The sequence below is a fragment of the Epinephelus fuscoguttatus genome, linkage group LG24, assembly GCF_011397635.1.
Source record: "Epinephelus fuscoguttatus linkage group LG24, E.fuscoguttatus.final_Chr_v1".
NCBI lineage: Eukaryota > Metazoa > Chordata > Actinopteri > Perciformes > Serranidae > Epinephelus > Epinephelus fuscoguttatus.
In genome coordinates this window covers 8,890,602-8,917,137 of record NC_064775.1, presented here as the reverse complement: position 1 = coordinate 8,917,137, position 26,536 = coordinate 8,890,602, and the positions used below count along the sequence as shown (strand labels likewise).

Genomic DNA, 26,536 nt, shown 5'->3' with positions numbered 1-26,536 from the left:
AGGCCTATATTGAACTATCAGCATGATTAAAGGTCGTTCCTTTTTCTCAAATCATAATAAGACACAGGGCCCTCTTCCATGGAAAAACACACATATTACTAAATTTGGCAGGAGAAAAAAAGTGCTGTGAGATCAGTGTCCTTTGAAGCAGCTTTGTGAAACCTTACTTCTGGAGCCATTTTCCTCTTAACGGCTGCGCACAAGCTTATAGCGAAGCACTGTGTCATGTTTTCATGTGCGATTCTTTAATATATTTAATCCCATAATCCACAATTTTTTGCTCTCGGCACTATGCAGCCAAAGTGTATGATCAGTGTACCCAACAGAACATGGCTTACTGTACTTGCTCATCAGTGTAGTCTGCATCAACACAAAATTCATCACCCTACACTGCAAGAGCATGTTGTTAACCTTTTCAGCGATAATGAGTGCTTGCTTCAGTGACTAACAGTCCAGGGTATCACTGTAAACTGGAGGAATACCGAGCAGAAATGGTGATTCAGTCATTTCCTCTGTGTTGAAACCAAAGAAAGACACTACAGCTTTTGTGCTAATGTTGCAGACTTGCGCCCAACATGGAAAACTAATTAAAGAGATAAGATTTTTGTGTAGTGGCGTTTAGCTTTTCTGAGGTGGCATTGGTTGCAGAAAGCAAGGGCTGACGACAATAGGCCTTTGACGAGGAGAACACGGCAATGTCGCCGTCATTGGCTGCTGGCCAGTTTCGCATGCCATAGTGAGTGTCTCAAGGGTTATTGTGGCTTTTCAGGGTTTCCCCTCAAAGGTTTTCTGATGCAGCTTTGTGGAATCTATGTGAAGCATCTTTGTCGTGACTGAAATGCCAATGGAAGTGCCCTTGTAGCCTACATGGACATTTTGTCAAGGTCATAGCAGAGATGGCACTTTTGCCTGTAGCAAAGAGATGAATTATAGCCAAACAAGAAGAATAATTATACAGTCACATGGAGGGCTGTAATGAGAGAGTGTATCCCTTTGGTATACTGTGAGCTGCTGGCAAAATCTGATCAAATATTGGTTAAAAACCTAATAAACTTTAGACTAGTCTAATTTTATATTGGATGACGTTTGTTACCCCAGGAGCTACTTACAGCTAAAGCTCACGTCAGCTGTGCCTTGTTTGTAAAGCATTAACTAATATTAATTCCAAGACTGACAAAGATATTGACAGGACAAACTTATAATTTAAAACAAGTATTGAATGATATATATAAATAGTATGTATATTTCAATGATTGGGGCTTTGGTTTAAGCTTGATGAATCACTCCAAGCTGTGTTGTTCTGAACCAGAGGTCCAAGCACCACTAGGGTTGCTTTGAGGAGTTCAAGGGGATCCCTAGAAAGATGGGAGATTATTATTAGAATTCTCACTATTCAATTTTCAATAAAAGTTAGCCCAATTTGAGGAAGAGTCATAAGGGTGACTACGATGACCTTTCATTACCTCCACTCTTATCTCCTTAACTGTAAGTGAAAACTTAAGGATTCTGGTCACTGAAGGAAAATCTTATCAAAGGGGCGTCCATGACCTAACGTGTCTTAATTTCAGGGTCTTTGACACGAAAGACAGTGATCACCAGTGAGAATACATTACCGCACATTATTTTTCAGTAACCACATGGCTCGTCATGGATATAAACATTTACTTAAACCTGCAAATGTAGAGTTTAAAATCTGTTAAAAGCAAATGCCTGATTAGTGTTTAAGTTTGGAGACCAACATTTTTAGAAATCTGGTAACACTTAATTGACCAGTATGCTTTTTTTTTTTTTTTTAACTTAGACACATTACATGAACAAATATTTTTGAGGACGCCTTGAATGTGAGTGTGAAGAAACTATGACCAAAATGTGTACTGAGCGAGACACTTCAGAATTCAAGTCACTGAGGATCATATGTTGCTTTTGGAGACACGAATCACACATGGTTGGTTGCTAGGGTGGTGGACAGGTCAAATATATATGGACTTTCAACCAGGAGACCACTGTTTGTGTCCCCTGTGAAACCAAAAGTCAACTTAGTTAGGTGACAAACTGCACAAAGTATTTTACGTGTCTACTTAGTTTAACCGAAACCACAATTTTTTTCCTAAACTTTTGTTTTGTTCTCTAAACCCACTTAAGCTTTTTTCTTTCCCTTAATCTAACCAAACTATGACCGATTCACAACAATACTGTGACAGTTCGGAGTAGACTTTGCTTTGGCATTTTTTTGTTTTATCAGATTTTGAGCCCATCACCACAAAACGTGATGAGATAAAAATTTTTGGTTTTATTTGGTATATTTTTATTGCAGATTGGATAAAATCAGGCTCAAAGTCTTATTTAAAACCTCTTTTGCTGTATGGCTCCCTCTTGTACAAAGCTATTTTGACAGAAACCTAACCAAACAAAACTGACGGTTTGTAAGAGACTTTGCATTGGCATCGTTTTTGTGTTTTACAGATTTTGAGCCCACCACCACGAGATTGTGTCCACTTCCTTCTTTGACACTGTGTTGGAGATATTGTTTCTAAATTATCTGCCATGTTCAGGCATATCTGTGATACTGCGTTTGACTGACATCAAGTGAAATGCAATGTAATACCCATTATCGTCACCTTTATTGTCACAACCATCTACACTTTAGGTAGTTCTTGGTATATTCAGTTTTTATCTGTCATCTCATAGAGCTGTCTTGAAAGTCTGTTCACAGAGACATTCTGATGTAAGTAGGGACCTGATTATGTCACATTGGTTGGAAGAGAAGTTGGATTAGTGTTGTAGGTAGTTGACAAAGCTGCAAAGCCAGGTTCGTCTTGATAGAGATGCATCTTGACATTTGTATCATCAACAGCCTCCCCCTGATTATACAGTGAGTCCCTGAAGAGACACTGGTATAAATAAAGCAGAGGCAGACAAACACTTTGGCGAACAAAATTTGCACACAGGGGTCTTGGATCTTTTACAGCTGACCTTAGGTCTTGTAAAAGTTCTGTAATTATTGGCTCAGAACTTTGAGGGTTTTTTTTATTTATGTGTGAGCTTTGATCGAGCATCTCCTGCCAAAATCATTATCTCTTCTTTTCTTGATGTTTTGGATGGATTCAGTGTACTCACAGCCTGTCTCAGTTCAGAATAATGAATCAGGCTTTTGTTTCCTTGTAGGACTGGTAAAAAATGAAAGCTCCCATTCCTCTTCTGATCCTCCTTCATGCCGTTGTGGTCCATTGCCTGAAAGTTGTGTCGAAAAGAGGCTCAGGTAAGTCTTGTCTTTTTCCAACAACTACTGTATCTTCCTTTTGTTTTAACGATAGACTGTCCTAAAAAAAAAAACAGTCGGGAAAAATGCCAAATGTTATCAATTCTGCTTAGTATCTCAGATATTAACAGCTACAGCTACAATAATTGGTACAGGATTGAATCCCTGGAACCTGCCAAGATTTCAAGGCTTGTTTTTTGACTCAAAGCACAAGTCATGTTTCAGCGAACAGCAGGGGATCACACGGCCTTGTGCTGTTGTACTTGGAGACTTCAGCCAGTCATGATGAAAAACTGGGCTGTCCTGTCTTTTAACAGCTTGATTTCTAAATCCACAAACACTGTTATTCAGTTTGAGCTTCTGTGAGTGATGATGAAATGTTCCGTTGTTGATCTTTGCAGATCAACTGCATGGTATAATCTTGTTTGATCATTTGTTGTAGAAGATAATAAGAATACAGACAGGGTTTGCAACACAATGAGAGACCATATAGACTTTGTGCATCACAGTTATAATGTGCATACTCTGATTGTCCGTCCACGTGTAAAGTTAGCCTCACAATAACTGTTTCAGTAGCTACAATCAAATTTTTAACAGCGCAGACTGGAGTTAATTACATTCTGGTTTTGGCTTTGTTTTCTTTAATTGTGCTTCCATGCTATTTGATGCAATTAATTGCTCCCACAGAAGCTTGGTATTACCAAATATAACCAGCACATGCAGTGAACAGTAGTCAGTTCAGTGGTAGTACTGCAGAGAGGAGGACGATTTTTGTTTGGTGACGTGTGTTAACACTTACCTGAGTGAGTCTGGCTCTATGAAGCACTTTGCATTTAGGGATGTGGCCTTTGCAGAAATATCCAGGTATTTTCATGGTTGTGGCACTAATACTGCATGCCTCTCTAGACTCAAAAACAATTACTCTCTACAAAGGGAAAGATACCAGCTAGAGGAACAACCGTCACTGGCTAACATGAAACATAAAGGAAGTCTTTTGCAGTCTTTTTTTTTCTATCCAGAGGCTGCTTGCATCTGGGTTTTTACCCATGCATATTAGACACAGGTGCAGGAATGGCCCAAGGCTCATCAAAGGGTTTTCTGCTTTTCCAGCAGAAGTCCCTGTGGGCTATCTCATCGGATGCTTCACGAGCCATTGCCTGGGGCAAGGATTTGAAACGTGTCCACTGATAAATGAACGCCCCATCCGAGCCAGACCTCCGTCCTTTGTTCCTTCTCTTTTAGCTTGTACGGCTTTATTAGGAGCCATGCTGGTTGCAAGTTTGAGCACCATTGTAAAAGAGATTCTGGGCAATGAAAGCCAGTTTGAAATTGCATTGCTTTCATTTTTATGGAATGGAAAGAAAGAGCACGGGTGGGGAGGTGAATACCCCGGTGTCATAGCAGATATATTTTAAAAGAAATGTTTTTGTTTCATTTGGTCGTATTTCTATTGCACATTGGATAAAATCAGGCTCAAACTCTTTTGCTGTATGACTTTCTCTGATCACCTGACACTACTTACATAATATACTCCACTGTGAAGGGCCAGTTTATGCAGGGTCTAACAATTTGTGACAATTTAAAGGGAATTTATTTTGCATTTGCTTTTGTTTGTTGAACATAAAATGTTAGAAAGTCTGACATTTATAGTAAACATGGCCATGGCCTGATGTCAGCTCATGATGGATTTCTTTATATGATCATCTGCTACATTATGTAGTCTACACTGCTACATGTAGCTACATGCTAATCTCAAGGAAAAAAGTAGTGTAAATTTATCCCAGATTCCAGATCCGATTCCTGGTGGATCATTTCCAGTTTTAAAGATTTTGGTTTAGATCCTTTATTGGTGATTTTTCACGGTAGGACGTGCTGCCGTTTTCTGTTAGAGTAATTTGCCCAGCTGCAAGTACACTGCTACATGTAGCTACATGCTAACAACAGGGAAACATGTAATCTTAGTTTCCGATGTTGTTTATTTCTCCCCAATTTTAGACCACACTCCTGCTGGAACATGTCTGCTTGTGAAGATTTCTGTTTAAAAGGCTTAATCTTGATTATTGACAGTAGAAAGTACTGCTATATTCTGTTAGGGTCATTCCCCAGCAGTAAGTACACTGCTACATGTAGCTACGTGCTAATCTCAGAGAAGTATGTAATTCTGATTGCTGATATTGTTAATTCATCCCAGATTTCAGATCAGATTCCTGTTGGAACATGTGTAGTTGTAAAGATTTTGGTTTAGATCCTTCAGTGGTGATTTTTCATGGTAGAACATGCTGCCATACTCCACTGGCCTTTCTGCCAGCTGCAAGTACACTGCTACATGTAGCTACATGCTATCAGCAGGGCTTTTTCAGGGAAGGGGGCTTAAAGAAACAGGTACTAAAATACAATGTCTCGGACAGAGGGTGAACAGAATAGTGTTTTTCACTATTAAAGCATGCAAAAATCTTCTAGTAGAAACCCAAAATAAAAGTATGAAACTGAAAATGAGTAAAGAGTAAGAGGTCTCCTCTGTGTGTTGGTTGGGTCATGCAGCTGTCAAGGCTTTACTTTGAGCCTAATGTTTGTGTTTCCAATATCAAAGCCAAATACTTTGCCACAGATTCCATTTAAATCAAAAGCCTCAAATGCGTCTCGCTTTTTATCTGTAATTTCTTCAGGAAAATATTGGAATCCAGTTGAAATTCATCAAACAAATTACTGATTTAATCTCTTATAAGACAAACTGAGCTGCTCCCAACTCTGTAAACATGCAGTGTTTTTCATTGGCGCCTTTTCTTAAAAGAAATTCACTGTAGACAATCAAACCTGTAAGTGTCAGCCCATTAAAGGAAATGAAATGGCTTGATTGACTCCCTCAGGAACAATGATTCCACTATCTCCCTTGCTTTTCCTCTCACTGGGCTCACACTCACACGCAAACACACACACACACACACATCAGCTGTAGAAACCCCTGCACAGTGCTGCATGTGCACCGCTATTATCTGTAGATGATTAAATTCAAAACACCCGTCTTTGAGTAATGCTTTGTCTGCATTTGTACTCGGGGTGGAACAGTGCATACAACATACAATGCATATCTGCCATACTAATCCTGTGCATGCATAAGTAGGAGAACGCATCCATTTGTCCTCTGCTGTGGTTCCTCTTTGTGAGAATGCTGATATTGCCTGAATGGTTGGGCGAACAGAATAATTATGTATGTTTTTGCTTAATACAGCACATCAAGTCAGATGCTGAAGTAAAACCCCACTTTTGGATGCTGTTGCATTATCGTATACTTTCAGTCAGAGATGTACAATTCATTCCAGGAGTTATTTTGTGTTTGAAGTCTTCATGAAGCCTCTTATGGCTGCTTTGCATCCTGCTTCATCAAGGCTATTGTAGTCAGTGTGGAACTGTATGTATTTGTGTCACAAAATATACCCATAACTGCAAAGATCAGTGCATATCTTGGTTTCCTCTTTGTTGTAGAGACTTTAAATCCCAAATGCTTGTAAATCAGTGTTTGCAGTTGTTTGTGATAAGAATGCATATTGCAGTTTAACAGATTTGGTGCGAAGGCAGAGGTTTAAAGATTAGAGAAGTGGGCTTGTTGCACTCCCAGTGGGGAAATCTGCGTGGGAAAAGCGAACGAGCGACACTGTCAAATTGGCCTTCAGCAAGACACTTGACAATGATTTGCCTCTTTCTGTAGAGCAACAGCACAGCCCTTTAGTTATACTTAGTAGATTCTGTATATGAATGTGGTATGAATGTGCTGTAAAGCCTGCATGGTTCGTAGAAAAGAACAGGGTGGTCAGTAGGGGTGTAGCACCGAATTCGGGGCCCTATGCATAAGCAATCCTTGTGAAAAAAAGAAACAAAAAAGGATTTTAATCTGATCATTTGAAGATATTTACACACTGTATACATTGAAATACAGTCGAACTGCTGACATTTAAAGCTAGAAAACTGCTAGAAAAACAATTAGTGATTAGGAAATCTGTTTGTGCAATTCAGAATAATCCAAAATGAGTTATATGTCCTCTTGGATTTGAGTGATTTGACAAAGTCTGGCTTTATTGGTCTATTTCTGCTGCACTGGCTATTCTTGGTTATTAAAAAAAGGTCCTGTTCTCCAGTGCCGTTGCTGTCTTAAACACACAATTGGTTCCCTTGTTGGCCACTTGTGCCATACTGTACAATAGATGCTTGTAGAGTCGTGTGAGAAATCCCTAAAATTGCCCGTTTGTTAGTTGGCTGCGAGCTGAAAGGAGCAGAATCCTCCTCTGTGCGCGCCACGCAGCTGCATTTAATTTGATATGAAATAGAAACGGGAGAGTTCATGTAAGGTCTCACTTTTGACTCTCTGAAGTAATAACTATGCATTTATTCTTTTTCTTACCTCTGAACATGGATTACAATCAGAGTGAGAAAGAGCTTCGGAGGATACTCAGGATGACTTTTGGCAGACCTGAATACAGAGTAGAATAAAAAGGGCACACACACGCATCGGAAAAGTGCCTAAACAGAGCATTCCCTAAGTACTGTGGTCGTTTTCTAATTCATTCCATGGGCGTCGTCATTTATCTGCATTACACTGTGCACTCTGCAGCGCTTCTTATATTTGGTGTTCAGTTTTACTTCATGCAGCTTCCCATGCGTCCCAGGCATCAGGAGGTGCTGTTAGCCTCGGGGATTTACTGTAATGCCTCTTAGTTAGGAGCAGTTTCACAGCAGGTCTGTGGATGACATGCTTCCTGTTTTGAGGATTGGAGCTGCTGTCTTTCAGGCTGGGTTAGGATTTAGGACAGTTAATCAAATGATCAATTAGGTGTCAACTAAAAAAGTAACAAAGAAATCATTGTTTGCATGACTCTTTGTGAATAGAGTGAGAATAAGAACCACTAAAGCTCGAGCATTCGTTGATTTGCAGCAGAACGCTAAGCCTAATGTCTTCCTTGTCATCATGTCATTACCTTACCTTATCCTACCTTACCTTTGGTTTAAACATCTGCGGGAGGTCCTTGTTTGCATAATCCCGTATATCTTGAGATAAAATGAAAATAAAACCCATAATAGCTCAAGCATCATTCTCTCTGCAACACCAAACGTTTGTCCTCTGTGTCATTACACCGTACACTCGTAGTGATGTCATTGCACTACAGAAATCAGGTGGTGACGCTAGAGGAATGAATGAATAACCAATGACAGCACCTTTTTGTATTATTTTTTAATGACCCAAATCCGACATTCAACAACAATTATAATGGTTTATTACGTAACTGTTTAGCTTAGGTTGTACAGATTTTAGGAATATGAAGCATTTGAAGGTACTCTAAGAAATGACATCACAATAGGCAAAAATACCTTCTGTTGCAGAGTTCAAAGGGTTAAATGTGAATATAGTCTGTTTTCTTTGCTCCTCTATGACAGTAAACTGAATGTCCTTGGTTTGAAGACGAAACAAGATATTTGAGGATGTCATTTTGGGCTTTGGAAACACTGTTTTCTGACAGACCAAACAACTAATCAATTAACTGAGAAAATAATCGCACCATTCATTGACAGTGAAAATAATAGTAAGTTGCAGCCCCACCATCTTTTTGTCACAAGGCCCACAGGCCATCATTTGAGCTCTTGAATGAACTGGCTTTCTCTTTTTGTTTTTGGCCATGACATGAATAATATTCAGTGGATTTCCTCCGAGTCCACGCTTGATTTATTTTACCATTCATCTGATTTGTAAGAGAAATGGAAAGATTGTGTTTTATGTCCCAAATCAACACAGCAGTTAGGAAACTACTCTGAAACGGGCTGTCAAGAGTTTTCATTGTTCATAGTTGATTTCTAATGAGGCAAACCAGGGACGGCGTCACTCTCAGCCACCGACCGTTTACCCCTGTGGACACTGCGGGGACAGCAGCCTTGTCGTTATTTAAAACAAGCAGCCTTTCAGCTTTTTGTCCACCAATTTGTCGCCTCAGCATTTAAAGTTTACTTGGTGCAGTGCAGGAAACATTTTCCATTTTATATTCAATAAAAGTCAGCCCTTAACAAAACTGTTAACACATGTCCCCACTGATGACAGTTGTAGATTCACAATCATATTCCTTGACAGTGATTGAGACAAATGCAGCCTCTCTCCTCCCCTCTGCTGTACAGTCATTAGTCCCCATTTCTTCACCAGACATTGATGAGTCCCCAGACAAATGATGCTTACCTTCTCACAGTCTCCCAGTGATTCCAGCAATATATTACCCATAACACTCACTCACAGTGAACGCATGATTCTGTTATTCATGCATACGTAAAAAGCCGCTCTCCGACATGTGTTCCCATTTGGAGATAGAATCCCTCCTCTGCTCCTAGTTTCTATTAAGGATGGTCCGAAGGCCCGGCATGTCACTCTGATGAAGAGTAGCTGTAAATAAAACACGCCACCGCAACAAGACCTTGGTTCCCATTAGAGAGCAGCCGCTCATCATCCGTCTCTCCCCGCATATTTATCTACTGCCGCTACAGTATGTCCACAACATATATTTTTCCCTCTCTTCACAGACTTTCCGCTCTCGCAGGAGGAAGAATCAAGGACAACCTGACAGTCACTTAAATTTACAGTCTTCACGCCCATCGCAACGCACAACTCTGGGAGGGTGTCAACATTAATATGTCAGTTAAAGGATAGAATCTTCCCCCCACATTAATGGGGCTACTCGCAATTTGGCCAATAATAAGGCTCCTCTTAATTGAACAAGACAGTGATTCCTAACAGGGGACTTCAGCGCGCAGCACAAATTCAATTACAGCGAGCCATTTGACTTTGTAATTGATATTAAAGGACGTTAAATATGGCAGGAAGCTGTCAGCAAGAACTTTGAGGGAGAAAAAGGGGACAGCAGCAGCAACCCTTTCCACTGTGTCAGTTTATTAGAAATGAAAACTTCAGAAATGTCGGTTTTTAATTCTTAAAGTCATAAAAAATGCATGAATATTAATATAGACGTTCCATCAGATTGACTATACACCACTTGAAATCGTCAGTGATATCAGCCTAAGATGTAAAGGCTTGAAATGAAGTTTAAAAGTCTTTCTAAAACAAATCCATGAACCTTAAGCCGGGATTGGAAACTGAAAGCTCTCCTCTCCCTCCCTTGCTCGACGTCACACACACACACACACACACACACACACACACACACACACACACACAGAGGCACACATCTGCGCATACCGCGGTTCATCTTCCCTCGGTCAATACCACATACCTGCCACAAATGTTGAATGATTGCCTCCACTGCACCGCCCGTTCATTGCAGGGGAGATTGATCACACACATGATATTAGAAATGAAATGGCTTGCCACATGGAGTTGTTTTCCCTCCCGCTGCTCGGAGAGAGAGAAAAAGAGAGAGGGAGGCTCAACAAGTGTGCCAGATACAGGCCTTTTGACAACTGGGGTTACTCTGGATATGTTTTCCAGGTTGAGGACACATGCCATGGTCCTCTGTGTGAGATGGATGACGATCAATCACCTGATTTATGAGCAGAATAGTCTCTCTGTGGCCTGTTTCCTGACCTGTAATAATGTTACAACACCACAGCAATTGAGAAAAATGCCAGGGAAGGGTGTAGAAGGCTGCAGCTCAGTGGAGATACGGTGTGCAGCTGTAGGTTGAGGTGTTTAAAGCTCAAGTGCGCTGTCTGGCTGCTGTGCGTGGATCAAAGACAGATCCGATTACAGCTTCTTTTTTTTTTTATATATATTTGATGCATTTGAAGGCATTGCCTGTAGGAAAATGTCACCCATAGGCGTATGAAGCCTATGGGATGACTGGATTTGGGTTTAGTGAAATCCAGATTTGGGAAATGGGGTGTAAGTGTGGGTGGAGCTGATATGGTCAGACACCTGTCAATCCAGTAGATACGTCCCCGAACACACTCTTCTCTTAGTGCAGTGTAGCATGTTTTTGGTCGCATTTTTATTGCACCTTAAAACGGAGTTGTTCAGACTGTTATTCTTGTTCCTTTTGCACGGTTTGTTTGAAATGCTTTCTGTTTGGGAAGTCACCATTAAAAAAGCTTTTACTTGAGGCAGGGGTGCAACAAAACACAGCGTGGCTCGCTTAGAATTGTCTGTCACTGTGATCGCCGATGGTGTTTTGAACGGCACTAAGTGAACCTGAGTACATCATTTTTTACTATTGCCACTTTCAAAATGTTTCTTTTGTGTGCCCCCTTTAAAGATTTTTGATTTTTTTGCTGCCAATTGTAGTGGCACAGATAAATGTTGAGGATGAACGGTGGGGTTGATTTGGTTTCATGAAACAAATGCTACATAGTTTAAGCACAGCTGCTATGGTAACTTATGCTGGGAAACTGTCAAGCTACACTGGGGTCGTTGCATAACTGGTTCCTGTAACACTGAGTTGAGAGGACAGTGATGATTTTACCAACGACTGTGCTGCCATATTATTATACTTTATTAACCACTATCAGTCAAAAACAATAACATTTATAGAAACATTTAAACAAATGATAAGTAAATTATACAAAGATAAAAGATAAGATATAAACCTACATACTTGTTAAATTGTATAGCAGGGGTCGGCAATTTTAACTATCAAAAGAGCCATTCTTGGCCAAAAAAGCTCTCCAATAATCTGCTGCAGAAGCAGCAGAAAGTGTTTGAGCCTGATCACGAAGGTAACAGTAATTGTGTGTCTCAAATCACATACTTCAGTTAGTACACTTCCATGTAGTATACTATGTGCACTATGTACTTATTGGCGTAGTGCGTGAATTTCGACAGGGTTGTGTTGTCTCAAACCGGAAATGACGACTGCAGATTTTGAGCACTTCTTCTTCTTTTTAATGCCTAATGTGCAGCTGTTAGCTAGTTAGTAAATTAGCATTAGCATTCGTGTTATTGTTTGCGGTACCAAATCATTACAGACTGCTAAATTAAGCCAATAAACATACTGCTGGCTTATACCCGACAGCAGTGTAGTGGTGCTGAGTGCAAAAAACACACGTATAACTTAGATTTGTACAATGCAGCAACGTTCACGGTCGCACAGTCCTCAGCCGTCATTTCCAGTTTGAAAAGTGGTCCCTCCTCTTCCACTACGTAGCCAAGATGGCGACCATTGAGGGCGAGAAGTGTCCATAGTTCCACACTCAACTTGTTGACCGTTTTGAGTTAACCTTTATTTAACCAGGCAAGTCATTAAGAACAAATTCTTATTTACAGCGGTGGCCTGGCAAAAGGCAAGAGCCTCTTGAGAGATTTATCGGCTGGCTGATTTAATCGACCGATTATAGCCATTAGAGAATAATTGGCAATTGGCCAAAAGTTGGCCGATTGACGCCGATGTTAACACTTATATTTTCATCACTAATAAAATGCAGGGGATATGGTGTTTTACTTAGCAATGATGTCCTTGTGTTACTTTTTGCACTGTAACCTACCTCTGTTAAATTGGCAATAATAAGAAGAACTCTGGTACTGTGAACATACATGTGAATGTCTTCATTCATATAGACTTTGCATGATTATTTTATTTCCCAGAGGTTTACTGTCTTTTTGCACATCATATTTTAGATTTTTTGTGTTCAAATTGTTCATACGCTGCTTGTTCCACACAATTTCTGATAATAAAAGTATTTGAAAATAGTAAAATGTTCTTCCTTCAGTTTATATCTTTGTAACGAGTGTTTGAACTATATTTGAGCCATCAAAAGCAGGTATTTCGGGGTTTTTTAAATTGAAAAACATAAAGATTTAATTGGCGGATATATCGGTTATCTGATTTTTTTATTCCATAATATCGGAATCGGCATCGGCCTCAAAAAATCCATATCGGTCGGGCCCTAGTTTTGAGTGCACCATCTGGATACTCACAGTGCACTGCTTTCCATACTTCTCAGTGTGAACGCAGTTGCGCGCTCAAAATATTGAGTGTAAGTACAGAAGTATGCGATTTGAGACACACCATAAGTCTAAATTCTCCCATCAACATTACTAATAGATCTAGCTGAGCATTTGTTAATGGTGGCTACTGTGCAGCGGGCTATTGATTGTTTGGTATAACTTCACAGTGTTGGCAGTAAAAGCAAACCAATATGTCCAAGCACTGTGAAATTCTCTGTTGTCCTCCAAGACTTTTTTGAATTGGAATCCATAGCTAGCTTAGCAAGGGAGATCCAAGACAAGACTCCAAGACTCTGTCCTGTATTTTCCAGAAAGGGAATCATGTTTGAAAAATACTGGTCAGTGTACTGGTTGATACATTTAAGTGTCAGAAATTAAACATAGATGTATTTCATGGGTATATTCAGTTAATAAGCATAATGAGATTAAACAGTTGTAGCATAAAGCTGATTAGGCTTAAATGCTTATATAACTCATAGACTTAGGATTCTAACAATATTTTTTATATTTAGTTTTTCCTGCAGCCATGTGCTTTTCTCCCCACTCAAGTTGTTGTTGTTGTTGTTGTTGTTGTTGTTGTTTATGGCCACTGTATTAGTTTCTTTAGTGATAAGATGAGGGTTAGATGAGTCAATTCTTCATGTGTTTCTAAAAGTAAGCGCTGCTCTGTGGCCACGAACATCACCGTTCTCTCTTTACCACTGCTGTTTTCCACGGTGTTTCACCTCTGGGGCTGATTAAGAACAGCACACACCCGCAACTATTATGACTGCTCGAATCTGTGTCGAATTAGTCTGATTGCGTGAACTTGAATTGACCTTTTTGCAACCACTGTTGCCCCGGCTGATTTGTTTGGTTCATTCAAGTCAGGTTTTGGACTTTAATCCCCACTTTGTACTTTTTTTAAAGACTATAAGAAGGAGCTCTCTCACCCTTTGAGCTGAAAAGCTAATGGTTAAGATGTGAAAAATATACAAATGGTGTGAGTGAAACACTTCAATTTTCTTCCCACCCTCATGTGTTGTGCTTCCCTCTATCTGCTCACTGTCTTGGAACCTCAACTGTCTGCAGGCATCCAACATTAAATACAATATATTGCATTATCTCCAGTTTAATATTTCTCTCTGAAAGATAATACGTTCATTTCAGGCTCCCTTAGCAAATTATACAGCCCACTTTAACAGCTGGGGCGTTTGGTACCAATTTGAGAGATTATATGTGTGGATGATAATGAGCTTTAGTCCGAAAGAGGATTTAAACATGGAGAAGGCTGGCCACTGCTTAATTTAAAAAAATCTGGCTGGCAGGTTTAAGGAAGAGGACTTTGGGGGGAAATGAAAGTCCCCAAAGATAAAAAGAAAGAAAAGTAAATAAGTCGTGTTTGGAATAAGGTCAGGGCAATTTGGACATAAACATCAGTAGTGCCGCAAATTATTTTAATTGTTTAAATTCTCCTTGACTGCATGCTTCTCACAAAGCTGAGCGGCAGGGGGAAATGAAGCAGCAGTCTCTCAGCACTGTGCAAATCGCCTAGAGGCGGCGATGGGACTGCACCCAAAAATATCACACATTTTAACCTGGGGCTGCACTGCATGATTAATCCGTGTGGGTACTCCCCTTCATTCTGCATCGCTCTTCGCCTGCATGTATCTCTCCATCTATCTAGCAATCTTAGCACAATTCATATGTGTTTATGTTTATGTATGTCACTTCCCACCTCTGTCACAATTGAGATAACACTTTGCTCTTTTTTTGCTCCTCTCTTGAATAAAGGAGGTTATTCATCTCAGTGGCGCTGCTGTCCCTTCTGATCTCTCCGCCGTTTCTCTTTGTACACTTGCTTGTCTTTATGCCTCTCTCCTCGACCTCCTGCGCATAGAAAGTGAAGAGTTATTGCCACCATTGATTGGCGACTTTCTCCTGGAGGCCAGACGGGCTCGCTCGGGAGTCAGATGTCTCACGGAATAATTAAAGCAATACACTCGAGCCTAATCCCATAATCATTAGATTTTAACGGCTTGAAACCAAGAGGCTGTTTTACCAAAAACCTGACCTGTTTTATTCATGTAAGATCAACCTCTCTGCAGCAGCATCTGTGATTTCTGTTTGTGGATCTAATTTGAAAATACCAGCTCTCCTAATATGTATGCAGGAGACCAAATTCTATGCTTTGCCTATAAATTACACACCTGCAGTATCTGTTTGAGTGGAGTAAGATTGGGCTAAATGATAGCTCACATCCCTCCTTGATAAAAGGTCTAGCTTGAGAAGCGAGCGCAGACTCTCCTCCTGCTAAAAAAGACAAGTATTGAGTTTTTTTCTTTCTATCATTTGTGGAAATCAGACAAACTGGTAATTTGATTTCCACTTGTCTCAGCCTTTACAATCTCTGAGACATTCGATTCTTTTTATTTCCAGCGCTGCGACTCTTAGAGTACATTGGTTTTCTATTGATTGAGGCGCTAACTTTGTTTTGGGCTGATGGAACTCAGTTAAGGTTGATTTCTGAGGGGAGTTCATTGATTTGCATGGTAACACTGTCTCTTGTCATTTTCCAACTTTATCAGCCACCATAATTAGCTTCATACTTCACCTGCTGGTTCTCCAGCCCACAGTGCAGCGATTTTAACAGCACAACCAGCCTAAAGCGTTAACAAACATATGTTAATTGAATGAATACATATATCTACTTTTATATCACACTTGAAATGTATGTTGTATCCTCCGTTATGAGGCGCATGCATTACTTTTCTTAGCCATCTGTGTTCAGCAGAATGCATTGTATACCCAAGGATTTATAGCTTTACTGAGGGATCATTTCTCTTGATTGATGGCTCGGGACAAAAGATGAGACTTTCAGCTTTTTCCGCATGACTGTCTTTGAGAAGGTTTCTGTCCATGAGCAGGAATCATAGGGAAGGTGTGTTTGTATTTGTTAAGGTGATGGGATGGAAGATAAGTGAATCAATGGGAAGAAGATTTATACAGTAGCTCAGGGATTATTTGGCTTTCCATACTGAGCCGAGATGTGGATTATAGGAAGCTGTCCAATACCGTAATCAGTATGTTTTTTTCTACAGACTGCTGGGGGGTTGAATTACCCTAAAGGTGCAAATGCCTTTATGTCATTAAATGGCTTGTTGTATATTTTCCTACCTGGAAATATCACTTACTGAGTGTAGATACAACACGAGGGATTGTCAGAGTCAATGTTAGTGATTGATATATGTACTATGGGGACCTCTGGCAATTTGTAATGATTGCGGAGATCATGTGTGATCTTAATCCTGTGCAAATCTGTCAATTTATCAAGTACAAACTCCACCCACCTGCCATATTTGACCAAACATGGAGGTCATGTGACAATATTAGCCCCATGCTAATCGGCATCTCAGTGATTTGGGGTCGTATTGTTGTTTTTCATTGTCTTTGCGCCTCTTTCCTGCTTCTCTCCCAGTTGGGAATCATGATTGCTGTGTATTTCAATTACAAATGAAAGTTTTGACAGCATTTTGGGTGCAGGAGGCTCAGACCCATTTGCAGAAAGAACAAGCTCAAATCCATCAGAGGAGAGAACTCCCGAAAGATGATGAGATGGATGACGTGACAGTGTGTGGCAGAATCAGCTCTGTGCTGTGAAGAGTGGAGTTACAAATGACTGTGTGTGTGTCACATCCAGTGGACAGAGGACAACCTCAGTATATTACCCATCTTCTGTACGCGCTGTGATTCTCTTCTTACTGTGTGTTTAAGTCAGTAAGCAAGGCTACCAAAAATCTGCCTGCCATCTGACCCTTGCGTTGCATGTCAGAGCAGATGTCAATATGCTATGTTCACATGTGCTGTCAGTCAAAATAAGGACAAGCTGTAAAACTGTAGGATGAGATGACTAATTTTCTGTTCCCCCATGTGACCTTGTAAACCAATTATTTGCTTGTTAGGACCGAAGTGGAAAAATTCAGATGACTGATAATGTCACTGGCTGGGAAGTTTGTGGCCTTTTCCTGCCGACAGTGTCGCCGTCGTGAAAGGAACTGCATGAATTGCGATTTTTAATTAGCCCACCCCACACAATGAGGCTGTGGTCGCTCGAGAGGTGAAGTTTTGTGAATGCAGGAAGCCTCCCAACAACATAGCATTTGATGAGGCTGTCAGGCTCTCTCGCGTCAGCCAGGCACTCAGCGTGTGGCCTCTTTCAATGCTCCTTTATTGGAAAGTTTGAACACATCCTCTCTCCCTGTGTTCATTCCCTGTTCACAGTCTCCCTGTCGCTCAATGACAGCTAAGAACAAAAAACACTACTCTCTTGTTCTCTTTGTACATTTTCTTTCCTTTCGTTTTCCCTTTTTACCCCCCATTCTTTTTTTAGTCAAACTGGGATTGGTCAAAGCACAATCAACCTATTTCTGCAACAAGCAGAGGCACAGTGAATCCTTACAGGTCCCAAGGGAGTCCTGCCAAGTTTGGGGCTTTTCGGTTTTCCTGTTTTTTTTTTTTTTTGCAAGGGGAGAAAGGATGTAAGCTCGCTTGCCGAGGAGTACGCCTTTGTTGGTTGCAGGAGACTGACGCACTGCAGGAGTTCTGGAAACAAACCAGGTTGACTCTATTCTCCAAGCCCTGGCTGCTTTTCTCACCACTGTTCACAAGATACAAGCAGGTCCCATTCAAATCGTCCTGCTTAGCATTTTTATTATAATTAGCCTGGAATCACCTGGTATTCCCCCCATAGGAAAAGTATGTCATTTAATCCAAAGCCAGAGCACCAGTTGTTTGGGGAGAGAAATGCTACTTTAATTAAGACGCGACAAATTCGCTTTTAAAATTCCACTCTCCTCAAAATTCAGCCCAACTATTCCCTGTAAGCATGCCTTGTAATTTCATTTGGCACGATTTACAGTGAAGTTCCGTCACACATTTCCCTCTCGTGTTTATTGCTCGTGTTTGATGTGGCGCATGGTTGAAATATTTAAGACCTCTTATTTACGATCCTCCAGGGCCCGAAAAAATGGTGGAAGATGGCAGTTGATTTCCCTGCAGTGCAATGATCGATAAATTCTACATATTAATTAAGTTCCACTGTCATCTCCAAGGCCTCTCCGAGGGATAAGCCTCTCTATGGTCTTCTTATCAGCCAATCACAGCGCAGTGTGGTGCTGCACAGCCTCCCCCACAGCTCCTCTGCGTGCATGAAACAAACATGCACAGAGGTGCAGCATTAGTGTGTTTCTCAGGGAGGCGTCGAGGGGAGGGAGAACGGGGGCATCATCATTTGTAATTTACAAGAAGTGTCTTTCATTTATTTCTTTTTATATGACATAAAGTGGCAGCTCTGTAAATGTGAAAAGTTCTCAGCTGTGGATCAAACAGCCATGAAATGCTTTTACAGCCCTGTTGGCCTTCTAAAGCGATTAGATTCTATTAACCTGCGAAACGTAAATAAGATAGATTGAGAACATGGCAGATTTCAGTCCTGGAGACATACACTTTGCTTCTAATGCCTGTTTCCTCAAGCTGAAAAGAGAGGAGACATGCAGAGGGAGCGAGTGTCGTTACAGACGGAGCCTATTAAGTCAAAACAACACAAGAGTTCTGGTTTGAGGCAGTTGAAGTACTGTAGATTTAGCCTTCGTTGTGACAGCACAGAGGCCACAGCATCTTAAGAGCTTCAAGTCTCTATTAGCATCTCCTGCTAACTGAGAGGCACTACAGATGTTAGTAGGCGTTGCATCTCTGTATCCTGCCAGTAGCCAAGCAACACGGCACACGGCGACCTCACATTCCCAAGTGTTCCTGCACTCTCAGCACATCCACTCACACAATCTCAGTCTCGGAAACGGGATTAAAAATCCTCCTCTCTCCGCAACCTTTGCCTGTGTTGCGCGTGTGATCTTGCCAGAGGGTAATTAAACTGTTTCTGCTCTGTTCAGCCTCTCACAGAAGCCCCCCCATATCATCTGACATCAAAAACACTTAAAATAAATTGCTGTATAAAAATGCAATGTTCAGGCAGCCAATTAAGTTTGATTCTTGAAGTGCTAGCCTCTGAGCGTGTGTAATGAGGCCCATAGCTTAACTGTGAAGTCTGCTAGCTGCTGTTTGACAAAAGATGTTTTTTTTTTTTTCTTTCTCCATTCACACAGAGCCTAATGAGTGGTGGAGATGCTATCGTTTCCCATCAACAAATCAGATGATGGAAGAAGCAGATCAAATAGCGTGATGGATGATTAACACCCCTTTCACAAGGGCGCTGACCTTACAATTTTCCCCGCACCTGCAAAGACAATTAATTAAAGCAACGATGGTGATTATTTATAGGCGACAATTAAGCTGTCGAATTTACTGGCAACCTACATCTTATTTGTCTTTCCAGGTTTAATGAAAACACATCTGGCAAAACAGCTGGGAAAAGGATAACAAAAGCAAAGCAGTTTATGGAAATACCATTTTGATTGTTGACAAGTCATGTGTCCCAGTTCCAGCCCTGAAACACTCCAGTTCAGCTCCTAAATAAAAGTATCCAAATCCCATTCCAGCACCTTTCATTTGCTCGGCATTGAAATTCAAATATGGCCTGATTATAATGTTTAATGTGCATGCCACCCTCAGCGATTTTCAAATCGTGTGATATAGGCATTTAAAGGGCCTCCTTTTGCTTTTTCGCAACACTCTCTAAGGCTCTCTGTCGCCTTTTTTGTGCACCAAGTGCCTGGTCTTGAAAAACACAAGGACAGCTAAGGATTATGGTTCTGTATGTGTCTTTCATTGCCTTTAATATGCAAATAGGAGATTAGCTTTGGAAGGAAACTGTTTGGCATGGGAGTTATTTCTACCAGGAGGGTGATGCTAAACACTTGCACCTTTTTTCCCCCCCTTCAGAGGATCAGACTTAACCATTTCAGCAAGTCATGGCATCGTTGCAGTACAATGAGGATATAAGCATAGTCTCATCAAAGCACAGTCATGTAGCCTGTAGCGTAGCGAGTTAAAGGGATAGTTCATATTTTTTTGAGGTGGGGTTGTATGGGGTACCAATCCATAGACAGTGTATCATACAGTAGATGTAACTGCTTTACCTTAATGTCAGACAGTGTTTTCCAAATGGGCAATGAAGCCATTCTATCACTGCCTTCAAAACCAGACTCCATTGAAAAAAACAGCGATTTAACACTGCTAAAAACAGGAGCTGCTGGTGTACTGCTGCCTCAGACAGTTATTTAGTTTGTGTCTTAGTGTGACTTCAGCATTTCAAAGGGTTATTTCAGATTCACCAAAGCCACACAATAACACAAACCAGCCACCTGTTTGACGCAGCAGGAGACGAGCAGCTCCCATTTTTAGTGAGCTTAAATTACTGTTTTTGTCAATGGAGTCTGGTGGATTTGAAGAGAGCATAGATGAAAGACTGAAGCTGTTAATGGCTTCCCTGTCGTAAGGACGTCGTGCAGATACTCTCAACACATTGGGTGCTTAAAGTGATATCGATTTTGTTTTTTAGGTGGCTAAAATTTGTGTTGTCGCTAACCCCCATCCCCAGAAGTACATTGCTTAGCTTCCATGTTGGAGTCCAGCCTGATTCACCAAACCTGGGGTGTGCCAAGTGATATCTACTGTATGTGATCCTCTGACTATGTATAGGAACCTCATACAACACCACTTCAGTAAATCAGAACTGTTTCTTTAATGACTTATAGCCGCCACATACACCCAAAGTACAAGTTTTCAGTAACATGACTCAAGATTATTAATTGACGTCAAAGGCATGTGTCAGTATTCCATTTGAGCCACATGACAAAATTGAAATGACTCTCTCTGCATGGCTCAGGCACATCAAACAAAATAAGAAAACTACATCTCTGCAATTCGTAGCAAAAGCCAAATGCAGCCGGGTAAATGACTTTGGTATTACACTGTCAGAAAACCATTTCAAATGTGCCATGGGAAGCAATTCCAGCGTTTCTTTTGATCTCCAGTGTGGAGGGGAGGAGGAAGGATTAGGAAACATTTCATATCATGGAATTGTGATCCCGGCATTAGAGCTATACAATGCGCATGCAATGTCAACATCTATAATTGAGTGATTTAACTGACCTAATTTTTTTTTTTGTTGCGTGTGGGCTACCTCTGCAGTTGTAGCTGCGTCAGAACATTTAACCCTTTCAAAGTGTGCTTCAGGGTGACTAATGATGAATCCATGCACCCATCTAGAACAACATCTCGAGGTCGCTGCGTCTCAGCCTCCTCCAGGCATGTTTGTTAAGTGACCCTAAACGCTGTTCACCCATGACAACAGGAGATCAAGTGACCACTACACTATGTGCTGCAACGCCAACAACTGTGGCGTAAAGGAAAATCTGCAGAACAGAGTCGACAAATAATCTGATTAAACAAACACACTGGCATGCTGAATGTACAATCTGAACAATCAAGCACCCAAAACACTTCCTTGGTGGGCTGTTTGTGCCACAGAAGGACTAGTGGGTTTGAATTAAAGCTAATTTGGACAAGACAAATGTTCTGTCAATGACCTTGAGCGGTTTATGTCATTGCTAGCTTAAAGGATGACATGACAATTATCTCTTTTGCTTTTCACACATGGTGCTCCTTCCTAATTGGTCTGCCATTTTTTCCCAGAGGTTTTGAATGCACATCCAGCCTTAATGACGAAAGCATAAAGGACATTCTTGCCTTTCAGTGTGTGCTAGCTGAGGCAATGGCTCTGTTTTATATGTTCCTTGACCTCTTTCAGGCCTACAGAATGGAGTCAGTGTGTGCCTGAGCAGCCTAATTGCGTTGACAGCACAGTGTCTTGCCTCTTGCTCACATGCATGACATCCAGCTCTTTGACAGAGCGGCCTGCCTCCACAGTCCTTTGGCTGTCGAAGGTAGTAGCACTTGAGCGAATGTTTAAACAAGCGATCATAGACGCGTCTGCGCTGTTGACTTCAGCAAATGCTTTTTGAGTATTTGCATTTTTATTGTTGAGTTGTAAACACTTACAAACAAAACCAACAGCGGATGAAATGTGGCTCAGAGTTAATGAATAGATTTTAATGGACACTCTAGGAATGTGTTTGTTAATTTTCTGTCGGGGCGTGTGCGCGTGTGTGGTTTTAATGAAGCTGAATGAATTGTGCATTGGGTTGCTGGTGCGTGCAGCGTGATTATGTCGAATATGTTCTCTCTGTTGTGTAGTGCCAACAGTTTAAACAGGGCTGTGTAGGTGGAGGGATGTGGGAAGTAAGGAAGGGCAAAAGGAGACAAAGGCAAAGTGGAAAGTACGCAAGGCCAGGCTTCATGAATTCATTTCCCCTCTCTCCTGTGTCAGGGGGACCTCGTCTGAACCCATTACGGTGGTAACAAGGTGACAGCGAGCGGTCTTGCTGTGGGTTCTGGCCTCCGGAGCTGTCTGGCTGCCCGTCTATGTTAATTAAGGGGGAGAATGAAAGTGTGAGGTATAGGGACAGTGTTAGACAAAAACGTTTAACTAGATGGTCCGAATAAGGTGGAGTTTCACTCTTTCTCTCAAATGAGTTTGCAGCTTTGAGGTGGAGCTAAATAGACAGCGATTCACATAGGTAGGTGAGGTATACAAATCTCACCACAGACACTCAGCAGAGCATGAATTATTGAGACCCTGTTAGGCTTGTCATGTTAAATCCTTTAACGTTAGAAGGATTGTCCAGTCTCATTCCCTAAATCCATTTCCTTTAGACATTATTTAAAGGCCTGGTCAGCCCTCCCTCAGGTTGCCCATGCTTACAGATAGAATAAAAAAATATTTGTCATGTTTTTTAAATGGAAAGCCTCTTTCTCCTTTCAGTCTCCCCTCCACTGTACGCATCATGTTTCTGCGATGGAAATGGCATTGGCGAAGTTCACTGGGAGAGCGTGTTTAGTGCAAAGTAAGTGGGCGATCAGGAGATGTCATCAATTCCAATGCATGCCAGTTGCCACGGAAACAGAAGTGGAGAGGCTTTTCTCAAGGATCCTGTTAAACATTTAGAGTGTGCAGGGCTCAGAGAGAGAGGGAGAGAAAGAAGAGAAAGAGAGCAGAAGAGATGTGTCGTGGACAGTTGTCCATCTTTTCATCCAGTTTTTTCCTCCGTTTATACGTTGAAGTTGTATGGGTAAATGTGCATGATTGGGTTTCAGTTAAAGGTTCAGTTTCTATAAACCAAGCAGTACAGCTGGAAGACATGAAATTATACAGCTCACAAACCTCCACTTTACCTAAAGGCATAATTTTTATCGTACAGTTGAATTTGCAAACTCTGCCAGTATCACCTTAATATCTAAAGCAGAGGCAAGGTGCATTTCAAATAGAATTGTAATAGGTGCAGTTTGTTAGTCTTAATTATCACTTACGTAAGACACGTTTTCACACATTCTTATTAAGGTTTTTTTCCACTTTTGAGAAACAAAATAGCAGTCGTTCTTATATTTTCAAGTGCAAGACAGCACCTGATTTCACCCCACCACCCAACTTGGCCTTTATCTGCAAAAATGACCGAAGCTCTGGCCCAGCTTGGCACAAAAGCCCAACAGTTGCGTGGCACCTCCTGATCGAGTAGCCCTTCTCCAGTGGTAATCTCCCAGCAGACAGGCCCTAAATGGGAAAGGGCTCTTTGCGGTAACGACGCGGGCTCAGCAGATAGGAGCGCTGTGTAATTCCTGTTAATTACTGTCCAGGAGGCGATAAGACCTGGTTGGAGAGGCTAAGAGAGGAGATAAGGGGGATCAGGGATTCACCTCAAGGATTTTCCACCCTTTGGGCAAAAACAGTCCAGTTGTCCAGAAATCGTCTAGAGTTTGAAGCTACCCTGAAGTAGTTGTTGTTTCTTCTTCACTTACTGAACTAATGTAGCAGAATGGCACTGTTTTGACACCCATTTAAGAGCAGTGGGTGAACTTGAGGATGAATCTTGCATCTGAAAACATCTGAGCAAACAGACTTGCTGACGAGATATTGTTATATTTCCAATCAGAGTTGAATTCTTTTCGGCAAGGTGGGAAAATAGAATAGAAATGGACATGTGTTTCCATTATGTGGAAATTCTTAAAGTGACAGTTCACCACCAAAACCAAAATGCATATTTTGAGTCCAGATTGTTTTAGTGTGAGTTGCTGAGTGTTGGCGATATCAGCCGTAGAGATGTCTGTCTTCTCTTGACTATAATGGAACTAGATGGCACTCAAAAACTCCATAGTAATGTCTCTTTCCAAAAATTATGACCCGCCTACTCAAGATAATCCACAGACCTTTTTGTCATCAGTTCAACGTAGGAACTATTTTCTTTTTACCAAACTACATCCGCCAACACCTCACCACTATGCCGAAGGGAGCGTGCATCTACTGCTAGTTCACCTAGCACCACTGAAAAAGCATTACAGTTCAGCCAAGCTGTGATGTTATATTCAAGAGAAGGTGGACATCACTATGGCAGATATCTCCAACACTCTGCAACTCACACCAAAACAGTCCAGACTAATAAACAGTATTTTTGATTTTGGGGTGAACTGTCTCTTTAAGAATGGGCAACAAGACTACAAAGTCCGTGTGCATCTTATGTAAACATGTCATTTCATGTTTAATCCCACCTAATCCAGCATTTATGGTAGCACATATGATGAATTGACCTTTTTTTAAGAAGACAAAACAGTGTCAACTCAAGGTCCATTTACTCACTTATTCTGGAGCTTTTGACTGTATCACACAGTCTTCACTTGTCATGGAAATAAGATGTTCAAACTGTCTGAGCACCTCTGGAACTCCAGAGTAAGCTAGTAAGTGGACCTTGAGTTTTTCTTGTATCGTCAGCTGCTGTTTCCAAGGTAAGGGCAGAACTGTGCAAGTTCAAAAAAGACATTATCTTCGCAATGTTGAGCACATGAATTCACATTCACATTAGTTATAATATCCTTGCGTCCCCCTTTCCTCACTAGTATAAAAAGCACATCAAAACAGGCGTATGGAAACACACACTTATAGTACACTTGAGTAGGACCATTGATGCCACAGCAAATATTCACAGCATGACTTGAGGGATTTTCTTTTGAGAACAGTTCAAAGCAATTCACCAAAAAACATGAGCCCTGTGAGACCCAATTCATTTCTTTGCCACATTCCAAGCCTCCATTAGCATGCGCCGGGGATGAATCTCACAAGTTGTCAGTCACCTCTGTTCTACTGTGAAATCAGACCAAATCCCAGTCGCTGTTTGTCTGGTTTTCACTGCAGAGACGACCTCTGACCTGATAACAAACAGGCCCTTCGCTTGTGCGTAGAAAAGAGCCAGTAATATGTGGTATAGTAGTATGAAAAATATGAGGTTGATGAGAGAGGACACGATGTGGTTCTTTGAAGGAATTGAACCCAACATGGTAAACTGCAGTGGCTCTCCAGGGCTCGAAGTACATGGATATATGAGCTCATATTTGGGAAACGGGGCTAGCTGTCGAAATGCATTACTGTAATAAGACCTGGGAGGGGGAGTGGTCCCATGTATCTGCGTGTTGACCTTGTTAGTATTAAGTCCCTGAAATACTCTCTGGGGTGTGCATGCTGGCAGAGGCGCCGGTGGTCTGAATGTAAACTCCTCTCATTTCTTACTTTTTGGTTTAATTCTCTTCTTTGTTCCTGCTTATTAACAGCTCTGCAAAGGAATCGTGTCTTCTTTACTCGGCAGCTCATCATTAGCAGCTGAAACATATTTCGCCCTTGTAATACACAGAACACCAAGATACTAATTACCTTTCAGTCACCAATAAGGCTTGGTTTTACCCCCTACTACTCATTGAACAGTCGCTGCTGTAAAGAATCTGTTTCAGTCAGGCGTTTGTGGAGCGTCTATACAAATCATGCATAATATGACAACCATTCATCAGTTTGATAAATGATTATCAAAGAGAGCTACTGAGAATATGCAAATTCCAGCACTGAGAGATCACAGTGTACCTCACGCTTAATGATTAGCAAACACACAAACATTAAGTTTCCTACAAGCAGGAATAAGTAGTTTTTGATGACACAAAGGAATTTGTAGTTCTTTTTTAAATACACTAAAAGTGTACCAAAGGACCAGGCAAATTAGATTCTCCAGCTGAAATGGATGCAAATGCCCATAATTCCCATCTTTTCTGTCTTAAATTGTTTCTCACTTCATCATATACTGCGATTAAATTAGTCAAGTCTGTGCACTGTGCCTAATGGACCATCTATTGTTCCAGATATTAGACAACACAGAAAATTAGGCATGATCCACTTGTCTTTTCTAATGTTAAATGAGTAGTGTGATGATTTCAAAAACACTTTGATGAGTCACTGTTCCTGTTTTTACCCAGGAAACAACCTC

At 41.1% G+C, this 26,536-nt stretch overlaps 1 protein-coding gene across 3 annotated transcripts in view; it reads left to right on the top strand.

Moving 5' to 3' along the window:
• LOC125884655 (interleukin-1 receptor accessory protein-like 1) overlaps positions 1-26,536 on the top strand; it is a 312,218-nt gene that overhangs the window by 22,596 nt on the left and 263,086 nt on the right. For all 3 annotated transcript variants that reach the window (XM_049569686.1, XM_049569687.1, XM_049569685.1), the window contains one exon: positions 3,166-3,259. In XM_049569686.1, the coding sequence (XP_049425643.1) occupies positions 3,178-3,259 (82 nt within the window). In that variant the 5' untranslated portion in view covers positions 3,166-3,177. The remainder of the gene's footprint in view (positions 1-3,165; positions 3,260-26,536) is intronic.